This window comes from Halteromyces radiatus (genome assembly GCF_025201355.1).
Source record: "Halteromyces radiatus strain CBS 162.75 chromosome Unknown BX664scaffold_2, whole genome shotgun sequence".
NCBI lineage: Eukaryota > Fungi > Mucoromycota > Mucoromycetes > Mucorales > Cunninghamellaceae > Halteromyces > Halteromyces radiatus.
In genome coordinates, this window is record NW_026251688.1 from 675,030 (window position 1) to 693,375 (window position 18,346).

General features: G+C 33.5%; 8 protein-coding genes across 8 annotated transcripts; 2 read left to right on the forward strand and 6 right to left on the reverse strand.

Annotated features, from left to right (window-relative positions):
* The first annotated feature begins 52 nt into the window (after nt 1-52).
* Nucleotides 53-2,007, forward strand: BX664DRAFT_323897 (Mu homology domain-containing protein). Its single transcript, XM_051543725.1, has 8 exons — nt 53-158; nt 250-512; nt 590-808; nt 874-1,000; nt 1,067-1,429; nt 1,490-1,601; nt 1,667-1,786; nt 1,855-2,007. Exons 1-8 carry the CDS (start codon nt 85-87, stop codon nt 1,858-1,860), a joined length of 1,284 nt encoding a protein of 427 aa, XP_051402626.1. The 5' UTR covers nt 53-84; the 3' UTR covers nt 1,861-2,007.
* On the reverse strand, nt 1,990-2,529 carry BX664DRAFT_323898 (putative metal ion transporter). The gene is made up of 3 exons (XM_051543726.1): nt 2,428-2,529; nt 2,238-2,349; nt 1,990-2,172 (listed from the first exon to the last, which is right to left on the reverse strand). Exons 1-3 carry the CDS (start codon nt 2,507-2,509, stop codon nt 2,094-2,096), a joined length of 273 nt encoding a protein of 90 aa, XP_051402627.1. The 5' UTR covers nt 2,510-2,529; the 3' UTR covers nt 1,990-2,093.
* A 504-nt stretch (nt 2,530-3,033) lies between these two features.
* BX664DRAFT_238167 (Caulimovirus viroplasmin-domain-containing protein) lies at nt 3,034-3,369 on the reverse strand (the record flags this gene model as incomplete). Its single annotated transcript, XM_051540197.1, has 1 exon — nt 3,034-3,369. A coding segment is annotated over one exon (336 nt), but the record flags the coding sequence as incomplete, so codon positions are not given.
* A 309-nt stretch (nt 3,370-3,678) lies between these two features.
* On the reverse strand, nt 3,679-6,105 carry BX664DRAFT_355762 (uncharacterized protein). Its single transcript, XM_051547842.1, has 4 exons — nt 5,933-6,105; nt 5,768-5,842; nt 5,437-5,709; nt 3,679-5,357 (listed from the first exon to the last, which is right to left on the reverse strand). Exons 1-4 carry the CDS (start codon nt 6,097-6,099, stop codon nt 3,800-3,802), a joined length of 2,073 nt encoding a protein of 690 aa, XP_051402629.1. The 5' UTR covers nt 6,100-6,105; the 3' UTR covers nt 3,679-3,799.
* A 1,534-nt stretch (nt 6,106-7,639) lies between these two features.
* On the reverse strand, nt 7,640-13,843 carry BX664DRAFT_291258 (uncharacterized protein). Its single transcript, XM_051541935.1, has 4 exons — nt 11,411-13,843; nt 8,344-11,319; nt 8,186-8,272; nt 7,640-8,087 (listed from the first exon to the last, which is right to left on the reverse strand). The coding sequence occupies exons 1-4, from the start codon at nt 13,731-13,733 to the stop codon at nt 7,696-7,698; spliced, it is 5,778 nt and encodes a 1,925-aa protein (XP_051402630.1). The 5' UTR covers nt 13,734-13,843; the 3' UTR covers nt 7,640-7,695.
* A 303-nt stretch (nt 13,844-14,146) lies between these two features.
* On the reverse strand, nt 14,147-15,089 carry BX664DRAFT_323908 (vesicle transport protein). Its single transcript, XM_051543727.1, has 5 exons — nt 15,034-15,089; nt 14,878-14,969; nt 14,589-14,767; nt 14,425-14,506; nt 14,147-14,363 (listed from the first exon to the last, which is right to left on the reverse strand). Exons 1-5 carry the CDS (start codon nt 15,053-15,055, stop codon nt 14,331-14,333), a joined length of 408 nt encoding a protein of 135 aa, XP_051402631.1. The 5' UTR covers nt 15,056-15,089; the 3' UTR covers nt 14,147-14,330.
* A 56-nt stretch (nt 15,090-15,145) lies between these two features.
* On the forward strand, nt 15,146-16,364 carry BX664DRAFT_323909 (serine/arginine repetitive matrix 1). The gene is made up of 5 exons (XM_051543728.1): nt 15,146-15,285; nt 15,378-15,590; nt 15,664-15,831; nt 15,890-16,000; nt 16,072-16,364. The coding sequence occupies exons 1-5, from the start codon at nt 15,262-15,264 to the stop codon at nt 16,300-16,302; spliced, it is 747 nt and encodes a 248-aa protein (XP_051402632.1). The 5' UTR covers nt 15,146-15,261; the 3' UTR covers nt 16,303-16,364.
* Nucleotides 16,365-18,008, reverse strand: BX664DRAFT_323912 (uncharacterized protein). Its single transcript, XM_051543729.1, has 6 exons — nt 17,905-18,008; nt 17,580-17,816; nt 17,235-17,520; nt 16,985-17,169; nt 16,766-16,889; nt 16,365-16,699 (listed from the first exon to the last, which is right to left on the reverse strand). Exons 1-6 carry the CDS (start codon nt 17,923-17,925, stop codon nt 16,509-16,511), a joined length of 1,044 nt encoding a protein of 347 aa, XP_051402633.1. The 5' UTR covers nt 17,926-18,008; the 3' UTR covers nt 16,365-16,508.
* Nucleotides 18,009-18,346: the final 338 nt, after the last annotated feature.

Below are 18,346 nucleotides of genomic sequence, written 5' to 3' on the forward strand. Positions count from 1 at the left end.
AAGAAAAAAGCCCGTGTCACTCTCTTCATTTTTTTCTTTTTTGTCTTTTTATATTTTATTTTTTTATTTTAAAGTACACATCTTATGATTAGTGCTTTTTTTATATATAATCAAAAAGGAGAAGTACTTATTTCTCGGTTATATCGACATGACTTGAGGTAATTCTTCTTTTCTCTTCATACTGATAAATTACTTCTTTATGAACCTTATTAACTTTTTTTTTTTTTTTTTAATATCATCATCTCCCAGACGTTCAGTGGCCGATATATTCCGTATTCAAGTCATCTCCAATACAGATGTACGATCACCTATTGTTACTCTTGGTTCAACTTCTTTTTTCCATGTACGTCATGAAAATCTATATATTGTTGCTGTTACAAAATGGAATGCCAATGCTGCTTTAGTATTTGAATTTTGTTACCGTGTGTTAAATATTGGACGAAGTTATTTTGGCAAATTTGATGAAGAAGCAGTCAAGAATAACTTTGTATTAATCTATGAACTTTTGGATGGTAAAATAGAACAAGAATTTTATTTTTTTTTTTTTTTTTTTTTTGTATTAGACTGACAACAAACATTATTTGGATAGAAATTCTTGATTTTGGATATCCTCAAAATAGTGAAACAGATACTCTCAAGATGTATATTACCACCGAAGGTGTTAAATCTGAACGAGCCGAGGATTCTAGTCGAATCACTATTCAAGCTACGGGTGCGATATCTTGGAGACGAAATGATATCAAGTACAGGAAAAATGAAGCCTTTATTGATGTGATTGAAAGTGTGAATTTATTGATGAGCAATACTGGTAAGGGTCAAACTAGGAGAAGAGGAAAGAAATTGACTGTATTTTTTTTTTTTTTTTTTATTTAGGAACTCTACTTCGAGCTGATGTTGCTGGTCAAATCTTGATGCGTGCCTATTTATCTGGTACACCTGAATGTAAATTTGGATTGAATGACAAATTATTATTGGATAAGGATGCCGTGAATAGGACACCGTAAGGAAAAAAATGTTTTGTCTCTCTTTCTTATTATATAAATAACTTGTTTTTTTTTATTGTTAGTGCTCGTAAGACACATGCTGTTGAAATCGATGATTGTCAATTCCATCAATGTGTTAAACTTGGTCGTTTCGATACCGATCGAACCATTAGTTTTATCCCTCCTGATGGTGAATTTGAATTAATGCGTTATCGTACTACTGAAAATGTCAATCTGCCTTTCCGGGTCCATCCTGTTGTCAATGAGATTGGTAAAACCCGTGTGGAATATAAAATCAATGTCAGAGCCAATTTCTCTCCCAAATTGTATGCTAATAACGTGGTTTTACGAATTCCTACTCCACTCAATGCTGCCAAGGTTGAAGTCAAGGTTGGATCTGGTGGCAAAGCTAAATATGTTCCATCTGAAAATTGTATTATTTGGAAGTAAGTTTTATTTTTTATTATTATTTTTATGTGGACATTCATGATTTATATTTGTTATAGAATTCCTCGTTTTCAAGGTCAAGCTGAATATTCTCTCAGTGGTGAAGCTCAATTAAGTTCTACTACTCACAAAAAAGTATGGTCAAGGCCTCCCATTTCTATGGATTTCCAGGTAATAATAAAAAAAAAAATAAATCAATAGAGTAAATATTAAATTACCACATCTTATTATTATAGGTATTGATGTTTACTTCTTCTGGTTTACTGGTACGATTCCTAAAAGTGTTTGAAAAGAGTGGTTATCAATCTGTTAAATGGGTACGATACATGACCAAGGCTGGATCTTATCAAATTAGGGTAATAATACAAACTAACACTAAATATTATACTAATGGTTCCTTTATTTTTTTTTTTTTTGTGTATAGTTCTAAACAAAACAAACAAATATTTCCCCTCCCTTCCCTATTCTTTCCTTATTGTCATACCCCCCTTTCCTTCACTTATTGATTTTAAACGATAGACACTCTTTATTTGATTCTTTCATACAAAATAATAAAGATATACGATTTTTTTTTTTATTTGGTAAACGATAATAAACGATGATCTACTATGCAAGTTTTCTATTTCAAGTAAAAAATGATGATGATGATAACTAATGCTTAAATCATGATGATGAGGGTTGATCGGATGATTCTATATCTGCAAAACCTAAATTCTTCATATCATCTTTATCCATGAGTCCTCTAATAAATAATAAAATGGGTCATTACTACAGTCAATTTTTTTAATATAAAAATAGGTCACTTACTTATCCATGCGACATTGTAAATAGGCTTTTGACAGTGGACGACAAGCACCATTGTTGTTCTTGTTGGCTCGAAGACATTTAATATATTCTTGCATGTATTGCTTGCATTCCCCTTTATAAATCAATGTCAGTTTCCTAGAATTTTTGTTCTATGCGAATTGTATGAGAAAGTGAGAGAGAGAGAGCTTACCTTCATGATCTAATGGAAAACTTCCTAAAAGAGGTGGTGCTCCTGATGTTGATTCTGTATTTGATGGTCGTCCAAAACCCATAGTTAATCAAGAAGAAGAAGAAGAAGAAGAAGAAAAAAAAAAAAAAAAGACAAAAAAAAATAATAATAAAAATACAGTATTTATTATTTTTGATATATTCACCGGGGATTCAAATGTTGACATGTATATATTATGTACCAAACAACTATAAAAACTATATGATCTATCCTTCATTAAAGACTCTTCTTAGCACCAAGCACGGCCAATTGATCCGCCATTTCATTTCCATAGATGCCAGTATGACCAGGGACGTAAGAAAAATAAGTGTTGCCTTTCCGAGTTTGCATGAGTCTGATCATGGGTTGTAAGAGATCACGGTTCTGAACAGGTTTGCCATTGGAAGCGATCCAGTCTCGTTTGATCCAGTTCTTGTACCATTCAGTCATGGACTTGATACAATATGTCGAGTCGGTACGGATTTCCAAGGATTGATCCATGTCCTGCGTTTGTTCCAATACCTTGAGAATCGCCATGAGTTCTGCCCTTTGGTTCGTTTGTCGTTCACCTTCCAAAGGTCCAGACAGATTGCGTGCATCGTCCTTGCCCCAAAATACACCATACCCGGCCTTGGCCCCATGTTGTCCATTCCCAGCCGCTGCTCCATCCGTATAAACCACTAGATCTGCCTTGGGATGTCTTGATCTAGGTCGATCGTCATCATTATCATCATCATTATTCATTCGTTTCCGTTTTTTTCGATCATATTGTTTTTCATCATGTCCTGCCACAAAAGATTCAGCTTCTTCCAACGTAGCGAATTTACGATACTTGGCACCAGCAAATTGAATAACTTGTTTCTTACATTCTTCCCATGTTTTATACACTCCTTGCTTGCGCCCTTTTTGAACTGCGTAGTAAAATCGTGATCCCATGATCAATCGTGATGGTATCACTCTTGCAATGGACCAAGATCGAAAAAGGAATGGATTCAATATGGTGAGTTATATGAATAGAAAAATGAAAAAAGAAAAAGAAAAAAAAAATAGAAAGTGAACGATCAAAGTGGGTATTATCCTGAGTTTGAAAACAACATATCAGATAGGGGAAGATGGATTCCTTGTTGTAATAAGCAAGGTAATTAGCCAAAATTTATTTCATTGATTATAAGAAAAAAAAAAAAAAGAATACTTTATATATATATATGTAAAAGGATGTACGAATAAAAAAAGGAAAAAAAAATATAAAAAAAAAAATAGAAGGATAACAATAGTAAAAAAAGAAAACATAAAAAAAAGCACATACAACATATATAAAAAAAAAACAATACAATAAATAAATAAATAAATAAAACTACTTTTGATTGGATGAAGTTGGGGTGACAGGAGTTGGAGGAGGAGGATGAAAATAAGATGGTTGGTCATAGCCTGATGAAGGAGTGGAAGGAGCAGTATTGTTGTTGGATTTTGAATGATTAGGTGTAGAAAGTGGAGGCAAAGGACCTGAAAGCATACTACCATTGGAAGGAGTTGTGACATGACCGGATGAGCTTGTGGTGCTTGTGGAAGAAGTAGGTGTATGCGGAACGCCACTAGGATATCTACGCCAATCACCAGTGTCCTGTGCTGGGGGATGAGGAGGACCCATGTTGGATGGAGAAGATATATCTCCTCGATAGAAATCGGAAGATGATGTAGTAGATGCAGCGTTGGTATGTTGATCATGTTGCTGTTGTTGTTGTTGATGATGCTGTTGTTGTTGTTGATGTTGTGGTTGCTGTTGTTGATCCTGCATATCAGCTACCATGTAAGGATGCTGTTGAGATGGATGAGATTGTTGCTGCTGCTGTTGTTGATGATGATGATGATGATGTTGCTGATGATGATGTGATGATGGTTGAGAAGATGGATCATAAGTCACAGATGAATGTGAAGGTGGAGGATGTAAACCCATTGGAGAGGAAGGACTATTATTCATCATGATAGAAGAAGGGTTGCCAGGATGTCCATTTTGAATAAAAGGAGGATAACCACCATTTGGATACGCGGGATAACTAGGATATGAATAATCTCCAGGTGTCATTGATCCGTTGTTAGTGTTGACCATCAAACCATTATTTCGACCATAAGGAGAAGGAGATGTTGGTGAGAAACGATGATCATCCAAATGAGAAGAGAGAGAAGGTTGTTGAGACATGTTCATTGAATGAGGATGATGAGATGAATCAAAACGAGCAAGATCTGAAGGAGAAGTCATCATAGATGGTTGTGATTGTTGTAATTGATTATTATCCGAATAATGACCAGGACTACGACCACGTACAACTAGAGGAGCAGATTGACAAGAAGCTACTTTGATTTGACGGTGCATACCATCCACAATTGTATCACAATAAAGATCCACTACACATACATAGTATTGTTGAGCCGCTCTACGTTTTCCATTGTTTGCTGTAGCAGTTTTGAATTGAATACGTTCGAATGTTGCGATATTTTGACTGGCACCGACAGCACTAAGACTAAGATTTCCACCAGGTAAAACGGGTTTGGCGAGAGGTGTATTTTGAGGTCCTTTATCACGTTTGGGAGTGTGTTGTACTAATTCAATTTTCTTATCACTGTTGGAGACCCTTGCTGAGATGTTGAGACTGAATTGTCGTATGGGTAAAAACATACCATCGGTTTGTACATAGCAAAGAGGATCTTGTTGCATATGGTAATGATGATGAGGATGATGAGGATGTTGCTGGTGAGGATCGGCACCGAAATAAGGAGGAGGAGTTGGTATATTTGTTAATCCAGGAATAGTAAAAGCACAACTGACTTGAAAGTAATTGCGTCGATAACAAGTCCAATCATTATCTGCCAAAAAAAAGCCACGATCCATCTTTGCTTGTATTCTAGCAGTCAATCTAAAAAAAAAGATAATAATAATAAAAGTTTAATCAAAAAATAAAAAAAAAAATAAAAATAAAAAAAAAAGAAACTTACAAAGTTGACCGATCCAAAGCATAGATATTTTCCAAAGATTTTGTGGAACTAAAAATTGGACCCATTTCTGCAGCAAAGATAGGTTCACTTTTACTACCACGTTGTTTACGTATCAAAGAAGGATGAGGATAAGGACCAGTAGTACTAAAGGCAGCATTTGCATAGTTGATGGTTGTACGTTGTCTCTTGGGATTAGGAGATAAAGCAGTATCGTGATGATCATCCAAAGAAGAAGGTTGAGGAGTACTAGGTTGAGATGACATACCCATCATACTATATAGAAAGACATTAGTATAAAATTTTATAATGAATAAATAAGAATTATTATTACCCAGGTAATCTTGGATCAGATGGTTCATGTTTTGGAGTGAAATAAGATGGACCATGTTGAGGAAATGTTTGATGTCTAAAAAATATATATATATTTATATAAAAAAGGTATGTTCTGACAAAAGCAGTAAACTTTAAATTTTTTTTTTTCATATGATGAACTTACATAGGAGAATCAAGAGGACCTGAAGAAAAATTAGTAGTATAACCACTATGATCCATAGGTGTAGAAGGGAATAATGATTGAGAAGGTGTAGTAGGAGCTTCAGTCAAAGAAGGACTTTGAACTGGTGGTGGTAACCATTTCTTATTATTGTCGTGTACTGAATTCATCTTTTCCCGAGTAAACAAAAAAAAAAAAAAAAAAAAAAAAAAACTTGAAACTGAACTAAAATAAAGAAAGAAAAAAAAAAAAATAAAAAATCAAATCAAATCAAATTGGAATAGAAGGGAGTATATATATATATTAAATAAAAAGAGGGTATCGTATAGGTAATAATAATAATAATAATAAAATAGAAAAAAAAAGGTGTATAAGTAATCAATAAAAATGAGTGAAAAATAGAGAAAAGAAAGAGAAAAGAAAAAAAAAAAAAAGAAATGGGGGACTTTTTTTTTTTTTTATGTTCAAAATTATCATCCAAGAGATCTACCAATGAAATCACAATTCTCTCATCTTTTTTTTTTTTTTTTTTTTTTTTTTTAATAGCACGCGGTTCATGAAATCCTCCATTTCCCTTGACTTCCTTTTTTTTTTTTTCTTTCTTAATTTTTTTTTTTATTTTTTTGTTTGCCAATGACAATGAATTCTATTACGTGATCAAGTTGATGATTGTTCATTATTTATTTGTTTTAAATCCACATTATATAAAACCATAAGAATCACTTTTTTTTTACTCTCTTTATACGGAGATTGAACTCTTTATACGAAGAGCATGAAGATTTTTGAACGCAATACATTCTTGTACTACTATTTAAAATAAATATTATGTCAAGAGTAATAGATCATATATATACATATAAATATATAATTATTATCATCTTATGAAATCAAGTAACAAATAAACTTACCTTCTTATTACAATGGATATTTATATTGTCATTTATTTTTTATCTATCGTCTTCATCTTCGGAACGCGAAACATGAACCAAAAAGCTTAAAACTTTTTTTTTTTTTTTTTTTCGTTAGCCGTGGTTACCCAGAAACTTTAAAATAACTGAATGGGTCAGTTTCCTTTTTTTTTTTTTTATCGATTACACGCACCGAAAAAAAGTGAGTTTTTTTTTTTATGAGTGAACCTGGTCTTTTTCTTTTTTAAAAAAAGAATGAGTTTTTCTTTATGAGTGAACTCTTTGATTTTTCTATTCCCCAACAAAATAAAATGAAATAAGAAAATACACAACAAAAAAAAAAAAAAAAGAGGAGAGGAAAAGAAAAGGATCGTAATACCGAAAAAGAAAATAAATAATGACCAGGAGGCCCGTGTCATCTTTTTTTTTTTTTTTAAAATTCTCATTGATCATCCCCACCTCGGTTAGATTGATTACAAAGAAAAAAAAAAAAGGGCGTCAGTGCGTTTCCTAGTGAAATCCAACTTACTGCCTTTTTAATTGATATAAATACAACATAAAAACATCTTTTATATCACCTTCCTTTGAACAACATCATCATTATTTATAATAGATAGAAAAAAAAAAGGAAAGTATGTATTCTACGCCAAATAAGTGGTAATTAAACTTACGACATTGATGTTGATTACCCCATCATTTGTCTTAATTAAAAAAAAAAGTCATTATCATCTTCAACAAAAAAAAAGAAACTTCTTTATTTCAATCCAATTCATAATAATAACAAACAAAATATACAACAAGTAAAAAAAAAAAAAAAAAAGAACTGTATAAACTAATAAAACATCAAAAAAAAATATATCATCGCCAAGGAGTTCTAAAATTCGATGATGTTCGTTTGCTTTTGGCTTTGGTCATTGTCACTTGAACTTGTTTGCCATCATCATCCGTCACTAAAAATTTATTACCTTCCTTGATACCAGGTGAGATAGGTGACTGACCACGAATGGAATAACAATAATAGGAAGATGGTTGGAAAGGAGTTGATTTTGAATGTCGTAAAGTTCTCTTGTCATCATTAGTCACCTTTTCAGTCGTATTGAAATCTGTTGCCAGTGGTTGTGAGTATCGTTTCTTTTTTTTGTCAATCATCGTATCAGTATCGTTGTTGGCCATACGTTCCATTGTCGACATAAATTTGCCTTCTTCTAATAAAGCATGATCTCTTAAAAATTGTGATAATTCTACCCAACCTATATAAAAAAAAAAAAGAAAATCAATATCATTTTCTTTAAAACAAAAAAGAAAAAAAAATAATTTTTTTTTGATTTTTTTTTTCATGAAAATTTACCTCCTCCAACACGAACCATAACCATTCTACTACGTAGAATACGACAATAAGCTAATTTTGGATTCTTCTTTCCAAACCAATAACGACCTATCAAAAGAAAAAAAGGTTGAATTTCTTTTTTTTTTTTTGTTTTTTTTTTTTTATGATAATAAACATACCCACTTCCCCAGGTACCATTTTTACTTTGACAGCAAAAGGAGAATCATTGACAATATTTCCTACAGCTACATCTAAATCATTCTTGGGATCTGGTACATAGGCATCCAATGGTGACATGGATCTTCTTGCCATAGAGGATGAACCAATATCTACAGCTCGTTGTTGTTGTTGTTCACGCCATGAGGATCTTTTCTTTGCTCTTTCTGCTGTCATTAAACGAGGTGGGATAACAGCGGTGGCAGTCAAAGAGGATGGAGTAGTAGCACGCATAGAAGGTTTTCGAGTCACTAGTTTTTGATAAGATGATTTTCGAGTTATACCATTCGTAGATCGATCCGTTGCCACTGATAAAGGTCTTGTTGTAGTGATGGAAGACATAGTGGTCATAGGTCGTCTTTGATGTCCACCAGGAAGAGCATCATGTAATGAAGATAATACCAAAGGATCTGCCAAAGGACCAATGTTCGCCAATAATGCTTGTCGTTTTGCTTCCGCTAATTGTTGTAATTGTCGCCATTGTTCTGTTAATTGATCATGATAAGCCAATAATCTTGCATCTTGCTTTTGTTCACCTTGCATCATCACAAGTTGAGCTTCCTTCACCAAAGCCTGAATATTCGGTTCATAATATCGATATCGTGTATCCAAATCAATCAACATGGCCTGTAAATCCGCACGTCGTTTTTGTTGTTGTTGTTGTCGTTGTTGCGTATTTCTACTAGTAGTCGTAGTAGTAGTAGTAGTAGTAGTAGAAATTTCCATTGGAAGAGATGCACGATCCACTACTTCGGCTAAAGCAGATAATAAAACTTCCCATTCATCCAATACCGTCAAAATAGTTTCCAGTTTTCTCGCCTCGGCCAACCAATAATGCTTGTTTTGTATCCCTTGCGTCAGTCCAGCTATCGCCTGGGTAATTTCATTTCTTTGATCAGTAAACATATCATCAGCGTGTTCCAATAATAGTTCATCCAAGTCACCCAAAGCGCTCGGTAAATGAAGTTGAATTTCTTGTTCCAGTCGATCCAGTTCAGTATTCGTAGCTTCAATCGCTTGTTCTGTAGGAATCATGGTCAGTGGACATTCTAATAACCAAGAAGATAATATATCATCTCCATCATCCCCTCCATCATCATTGTGCTGAGTTGCATCAGATTGAATACGGATACGTTCCACCCTAACACGATAACCACCAATCATATATAAAAGATCCTTCATTTTCCTTGCAATATTCACATGTTGTCGGTGTCGATCCGTCGCCAAGGAGATATCCTCAAGTTGTTTTCCCAATTGGTGATAATCATCTTGTAATTTGTCGTAAATAATTTGCACTTTGCTTTTTCGATCATCGTCGTTGTCGTTGTTTTCAAACATCATCATCATCACCTTGTCATGTATACGTCCAAACTCAGTCATGGTGGATTGCATGCCGTCCAATTTTGCCTCGAAACGTCCAATGGAAGCTCTCATGTCAGATTCATCTGCCACCCCGATATCCAAAGTTAATTGCCCAAGTGCCGTACTGCATTGAGAAAGCCAATTTTGTAGATCTTGTGCCGCCTTTGCATGTATATGAAGATGTCGTTGTAAGACTAGTTGACGTTTTTCCGTTCCAATAGCTTGATCCAGTTGTTGTAGTGCTTTTTCAACCGAAGAAGAAGAAAAAAATGGATGTTCGTTGCTATCATCTGATAACTTTGTTGGAGTCAGGTGTTGCAAATGTTCCCACCGCCGATGAAAATGATCTTTTTGTGTTTGTACATCCATGATGTTTTGATTGGTAGTACACACCAGGGTCGCCAATGCATCCACTTGTTGATTGATCACAAGATCCCATCCCTGACACCAATATTGTGCTACGCGTTCCTTGATATTTTTCTCGCTTGTCATGATTGTTGCCACCAATTCATCCAGTTTCTGTTGATGCTGTTGACATGCCAAGAGATGCCGTTTTTGTTGTTGCTTGATTTGTGCATCCATCATCAGTTGTTGAGCACGAGCTACCAAACTTTGATGTCGATCCCTTGCACATGAATAGTTGGCGGTTTGGAGAGGATCCCTAGTATCAGCTGCTTGTATAATATCTTGTCCAATCACCTTGAGTACTTCTTGTTGTTCCTGTACTGATTGAATCATCCGTTCAAGACCATCATCATCATCTTCTTTTTCTTCATTGTTTGTTGCATGAGCCAAAGCTTGTTCCACTAAACTAAGTCTTCGTTGCCGATCAAACCATTGTTGTACAGTATCGTTGAAATCAGCTAATTGGTCCATGTCTTTCATCAGTGAGTTCCATTCAAGTATCAATTCATCTTTTTTCAAACTATCATCCAACTGAAGTCGATCAAATAAAGATTGTCTGTCCTCTACGTCTTGCTTCATCTTGATCCATGTCTTTGTCAGAGTATCAAACCTTTCTTGATCTTGTTGCTGTGATTGACCGGTCATGAAACCACATTGATGTTTAATCCCTGGTAGTGACACACGTAAATTACGAATAAACTGGACGAGTTCATTCAACATATCTACAACGTTGTGACCTTGTTCTAATTTGGTGCGCCATTGTTGTAATGATTGTTCATGATTGTTCATATTTTGTCGCAACGTTTCATAAGCCGAGTTCATTTCTTGTATAGCCCCATTCAATGTCTTGATTTCTTCAGATTCAGTGATAATCGTATCTGGAATCAATTCCTGTAGAGTACCAGTCACTTGTTTGGCCTTGAGTAAAACCTCATTGGCTTGTATTTCCTTGCCCTCCAATTTCGTCTTTGTTGTAGCCAACATTCGTTCCCAATGAGCAACTTGATCTAGACCCAATGATTGACCTTGGAGAAGTAGCTGTTGCTGGTTTTGTTGGATCAAACTTGATCGTTCATCTGCCCATAATGTCCACTGTTCTGCTTCAGCTGCTAATGTTTTTGTTCGTCGTTGTAATTGCCAACGTTGTTTCATGGCTTGATAATGTCCATCCACTACAAAAAAAAAAAAAAGATATAATGTCAGTCATTTTTTTTTTTTTTTTTACTATTATTATTATTATATTCCTATTTGAAAAAAGTTTACCTGCTTCACCAAGTAACACTAATTGGGTTCGATAATGACTCACATGTTGTCGAATCACTTGATTAGCATGTTCATTGTCTTGTTGATCTACAGTCAATGTTGCCGCAGGATAAGGAATTCGTTGAGAAGAGGCCAGAGGAATGATTCTTTCTTGCATTGCTTGGACACGATCAGCCCACATAACTTCATCAAGATCATTATCGTCAGTGGTCATAACATGTTCACTGAAAGAACAAGTTTGCTGTAAATCCAATTGTAATTGATGTGCATCGGCATGAACATGCTGTACCATATCCATAAAATCCATCAATGCGAGACGTTGTTCCACCACCGAGCGTACAAAAACCATCCGTTTGTAAAGGTCTTCAAAAAATTGTTCACAATTTGATTGCCGTTGTTCCAAATGAGCAGGTAAATCTTCTTCAGCAGCATCATCAAAATCTTGAAATAAGTTGATTGTAGTAGTGAAACCACCTTTATCAAAATCTGACATTTTGTGTTCCAACGCCAATAAACCGTCAATCAAAACACTTTTATCCATATCAGATTGATCTGTCCATCTTGCTTGACCCAAAAAGGTATCGACTTGATTTTCAGTATCATGAAGCCATTCCATAGTTTTTGCAAATTCAGCTTCCCAAAGAGCACGCTGGGTAAGAAGATGTAATCTATGACTTTTTTCACGTAGAGTATGCATGATCTTGTCCAATGTGGTCAATGTTGTCAGAGTGATTTCAATGGTAGTAGTATCAGCTGGACTTAAATCTTTGCCTCCAGTCAATGCTTTCACGTGAGATCGCAATCGAGCCATATCTTGTTTGTCAAAAGTTTCCATGTCATTTTCCAATAATTGATGTTGTTCTTGCCATTGTTTGACTTTTTCCAAACCAGAAATATCATCATCATTATCATATTGTGATAAATGAGGCGCCAAAGGATCAGGTAGAGTTGTTTCTTCAAGTTGATCACGTCGTTCATCAATCCATTGTCGTATACGTTCGGCTTCCGCAAACCACACTCGTACTTCTTCTACCCAAGTTCGTACTAATTCATTCTTTTCATTCATCTTTTCCCATCGTTGTTGATATAATCGACGTTGTTGCTGTTGTTGTTGTTGTAATTGTTGACCATCTTTGAGTTCTTCATGATTATCTTCCAATCCAGTATCTTCTTCTTGTTGTTGTTGTTGTAATAGTAGAGGAGATGATGATGTTGAGGATGACATAAAATAATCTTGATAATCTTGTCGTAAGGATGCCAATTGCTTCGTGGTGTTAGTAATGCTTTCTTCCCATGCTTGTACAAGCTCTTGATGGTGATTGGCTGTCATCATTGTTCGTTGCTGCATCATGTTGGCTTGTACAGAGTCCAGGGCAATACGGACAGCATGACATGCTTGACTGAAATCAAAACCTTGACGAAATGCTTTGTATTGATCTTCTGCTTGAGCCATTCGAAACTGTAAAGTGCCATAAGCTTGATCCATTTGTGATAATCGTGCCAATTGTCGTTGTTGTGAAACATTGAGTACACCATTACCACCAATAGTAGAAGAAAGAGTCAAATCATTAGTAGTAGTAGTAGTAGCAGTAGTAGTATCTGTACAATCATCAGAAGAGGGAATAGAGCAGTAATTGGTATAATTTTCTTGAATCCATTGCATACCATCCTTGATGAGATTCATTTGTGTTCGCATAGTAGCTAAATTGGATTCATATAAAGCCATATCTTCTTGAGCAGCTTGTAAAGGATGTAATAAAATAATGTCACTTTGAGAAGCAGAAGATGAACAACCATCTTCCCATTCGCCACCTGTCAAACTAGAAGGAGTAGTAGTATTGGTAGTTGTTGTTGTTGTGGTTGTAGTATGTTGCTGATGTTGAAGAGAACAAGAAGACAAGGATGAAGAACAAGACGATGATACCACGGAAGGATGACTGCCGACGTCCGAAAGTGTGGATGGAGGTACAGCAGAACCACTGTAATAAGATCGAGTCGGTAACATATGTCCCAGCTGACCATGTAACGACGCCATTTGTTCCATTAATAAAGTTGATTTTGTTTCAAAAATGTCATCAATAGCATCATCTTGTTGCTGTTGTTGTTGATCAAATGATTTTGTCAAGGTTAAATGATAATTTTGTAAAGTGGCGGTTGTAGTCATTGTAGTAGTCGTAGTAATAGGTGTTGTTGTTGTAGTTGGTAAAGGAGAAGGAGGAGTAAAGGTATCATCTTGAGTCGGGGTATCAGTCATAGTTTCTTCTCTAGTAATATAGTCGAAAGTATGAGTTTGAGTATCTTGTTTCCGTCTATCAGTTTCCATTGTATATAATATATATAAAAAAAGAAAGGAAAGGAATAAGAAAGAAAAAAAAAAAAGAGAATGATAGACTGGAAACAATTGGGGGTGGGTATATTTTTATTTTTGTCAAGTAAAAGAAGAAAAAAAAAAACAAAAAAAAAAAAAAAAAAAAAAAAAAAACAAAAAGAATCAAAAAGGAGAAAAAAAAAAAAAGAGGCCCAAATTCCCCAAAATGCAAAAACAATATTCTATTTCCATCAAAAATACCAATCCAGACAACAATCCACGTTTGATCAAGCAACTTTAAGTCTCTGAACCCGATCCTCCGACTAGTACCCGAACAAAACTGAATACATGTGATATCAATCCATTTTGGTCATAAAACAAGACAGGACAAATGATCTTCTTTTATTATTATTATAACAACATATAAAAAAAAAGATGGGAGAATCCAATAAATAAATAAAAAAAAAAAGGAGTCAAAAAGAGGCAAAAAAAAAAGGTACTATTGACTGACTACCATGACTAGCTACCATAACTAAAACTATACTGTACATCAATAAAATGAGAAGAATGAAGGAAAAAGGTAAAAAAATAAAATAAAATAAATCTATCTATCTATGCTCTTGTACGACTTTCGCGTGGTAGAAACTAGGAAACCATTCAGTACAACATCATTTCCATGTCCCTTTTTTTTTTTTTATGCACTTACTCTAGAAATCATTGGTTGACAAAGAATGGGACCAATCACAGGTAATCGTTTTAAGAAGCCAAATACAACAGGGAAGAAGTCACTATCAATAAAAAAAAAAAAAGAAAAGGAAAAATAATTCAATCTAGTCATTCTTATAAAAAAAAAAAAAAGAATAAACTTACCCAAAAAGATTCAAAAATCCAAATACTTCTACCAAAAATCCAAGAAAAGGGTATTTGCTTAATACTAGGAAAATACCGCCTAGGAAACATATTGTGCCACGTAGTTTTTCTCTCCTTGTAAAAAACGTCACCGTACTTCTAGGTCCAATGATTGCTGCTATTCCAGATAAAAAGAGTATCTTTTTTTTGGTTATAAATAAATAAAAGAAAAAGGAAGAAGAAGAAGAAGAAGAAGAAGAAAAAGTCAATGGAATTTGTCATAATATTAAAAAATAAAAATACAAATTACATTGCCAATAGCTAATAAGCCCGAGTCAAAGAACATCATCACACCCATGAGCATAAAAAAAAGTCCAAACGCAGTCAAACCAACTCCAATTTCTAATTAGAAAAATATAATAAGTTAACTTTATTACTCTTTTCTTTTTTTTATGATGATTTTTACTTTGTCCATCACTTAACCACATTTTGTATGAGCATAGAATAAAAAGAAAAAAAGAGGAGGGGAACAAGAAAAAAAAAAAAAAAAAAAGGATATGCGCTTGGCGACACTCAATGTTCGGTGTTTCAAAAAAAAGCCCCAAGTCAAAATGGAACACTTGCCTACACTTTTTCTTGCTTTCTTTTCTTCCACTTTTTTTATTTCTTTCCTTTTATACATACAGGTACAAATATGGGTGATGCTGGTTATTTCAAGGTAAATAGATTATACTTGATTAGTTGTTATTTACTTAATACTAATATTACTATTTGTTACATCTATTTTACTTCTTTTTTTTTGAATGTTAGGGTGCCAGTGCAGATCAGGATAGTCGTTTCAGCAATAAAGAAAAAAAGTTGCTAAAATCTACAAACTTCCCTACAGAATTCGATCAAAAGGTGAATATCAAGAAAATCAATTTGGATGTTATCAAACCTTGGATTGCTAATCGAATTACTCAACTTCTTGGTGTGGACGATGAACTTATTGTTGATTTTGCCTTTGGTTTATTGGAAGAAGAGGTAATCTATCTGTTTTTTTCTTTTTTTTTTTTTCTTTGAAAATATATTAACGATAAGTCTTTAATATATATAGAAACCAGACCCAAAACGAATGCAAATTAACTTGACAGGCTTTTTAGAAAATAATGCGCCCATCTTCATGTTGGAATTATGGAAACTATTACTTAGTGCTCAAGATTCAGTTGGTGGTATTCCAAAAGAATTTATAGAACAAAAGAAAGAAGAACTTCGATTGAAAAAGGTAAAGAATCTATTTTACTGAAAAAAAAAAAAAGATGATCTCATTCTATATCATTTAGGAACAAGAAGAAAAACGTCGTGCTGAAGAAGAAGCTACTCTGGATACCATTCGACAAAAAAAAGCACAGGAACAAGAAAATTATCCAAGAAGAGAACGAAGATCTAGATTTGTAAGAATATTTGTCTATATATTTACCAAAGATATCTTAACTTATATATATATATATATATTTGCTTATAGGATACACCTTCTTCTCGACGACATCGCTCAAGAGAATCTAGTCCTTATCGCCATCATAGACGTAGCAGAAGTCCTTCTCCATATCATCAAAGACGTTATCATTATCATCGATCAAGATCGCCACCATCATCATCAAGGGAACAAGATCGTTATCGTTATGAAAGACGACACGATAGTAGGGAACGCCGGTATCGATATGACGAAGAATATAGTCGTAGTTATAGATCATAATGAAGTAAAATTATATTTTGGAAAGAATAAAAGAACCATTTTTAAATATATATATATATTTGATGCTTTTCAGATGTTTTTTATTGAATATATGACTGGATGAAAGAAAAAAGAATGAATATGATAGTTGAACAAAATGTATATAAAACTAAAAAAAAAAAAAAATAAATGATATAAATAAAAAAGAGGGAATATGGGCTAAAAATTTATTCGTCATCGATATGCCATGACATGGTAGAATTTTGCTTGTTCATTTGGAATTGATCTTGACTTGATTGACGTTGATCTCTTTTGCTACTTCCACGTTGAACATAAGGATGTAAGCCTCGATCGAAGTTATGCATACAAATAGCTCCGAATATACTTGTCACCACTGCAAATAAAATCCCCAGAATCACTATAAAATAGAAAGTTCTATCAGCTTTCATCCACCTTTTTTTTTTTTCTTTTCTTTTGTATTTACCAAAACAGGTCCATATATACCAAGAATCAGAAAGTGTTTGAGACAACACTAGAGCAAATTCAAATACAACAATAGCTTGGAAAACAATAAAGAGAATCATTAGACTTAAACTTTCCCTTGCCACCTAAAATAATAATAATAATAAAAATAATAATAAGAAATCAATATATTTGTTGATAACGTTATATATATATATACATATATATATATATGATTTACAGCCGTTCTTCCAAGCCAAAGCATAGGTAACATGAATAAAGTGACAAATAAAAATATCCAAGAATGCCAATCCATTTCTCCAGATTTAATCACAAATTGAATCAAATAAAAAACTGAGACCAAAAATTCCACAAAGATATCGATTTTCATACATAAAACAAAGTATTGAAAAATGGTATACATATCTATCATAATAATAATAATAATATAGGATGAATACCTAAGCCCATACTTTTTTTTTTTGTCTTACGTTTGACAGCTTGATCAGCACCAATTTTTTTATAAATCATCCAACCAAATTCAGAAGTGACCTTATAAGACATCAAACCAAAAGAAATAGCAAATAAGCCTAAACATACAGCCAATACGATTTCTACAGTCAATGCTATTTGTAAAGGTGATGTAGACACAATAGGTTTAGAATTTAAGATTTCAAGCCAACGTTGATTATCTAAGATTTGAAGACCACCAAGAATAGCACATGCCACATAAAGTATAGCTAAAACACATACTTCAGCCGCATTTTGTTGAACTGTCTAAAAAAAAAAAAAAAAAAATTAAAAAAAAAAATCAAATAAAATAGGATATAACTTACTGCATCTAATACCATACAAATAGCCCATATTTGAAACCCAATAAAAGCTACATTTTCATATTTGATTCTTGTCAATCTTTCAAAAGCACTGGCCAAACTACTATATGGAAAAGTTGCTTTGGCTTGTGTACTATTTTGAACAGCAATAATAGTTTCTAATACAATAATAATCACACCTTGTACTATTGCTAGACTAACATATCCTATTGTGAGTTTGGACTGACCGATCCGTTGTAACTATTTAAAAAAAAAAAAAAAAGAGAGTTAAAAGTTTATTTTTTTTTTTTATTAATATTTATACTAGCTATAAATATATTATCTTTACCACTTTTTCTGTGTTCACCATTTATATATATATCAAGTATTGTCCAACTTTTTTTTTTTTTTTCAAATAAACTTTGGTGGGATGGGCAAAAGACAAAAAAAAAAAAAAAAAAAAAAAAGATGAAGAAAGTGAAGAAAAGGAAGAAAAGAAAAGGGAAAAAAAAGGGAACCAGTTTTTCCCCTTTGTCGCAGGAAACTCAACTCAGCACACAAACACAATGGGACTGGGCCTCCTTTTTTCCAAACCTAAAAAAGGAAAATCAATACAAATGATGACTACTTTATGTGATGATATTCTTTTGATATCTCATTGTAAATGATATGCAAATAATACTTTATATAAAAAAATGCCATCATGTCAACATCATACTTCTCTTGAAATCAATTACATAATCAAATCATTTCTTTCATTTAAGATAATGTAATCTTAAAATTCTGATTAT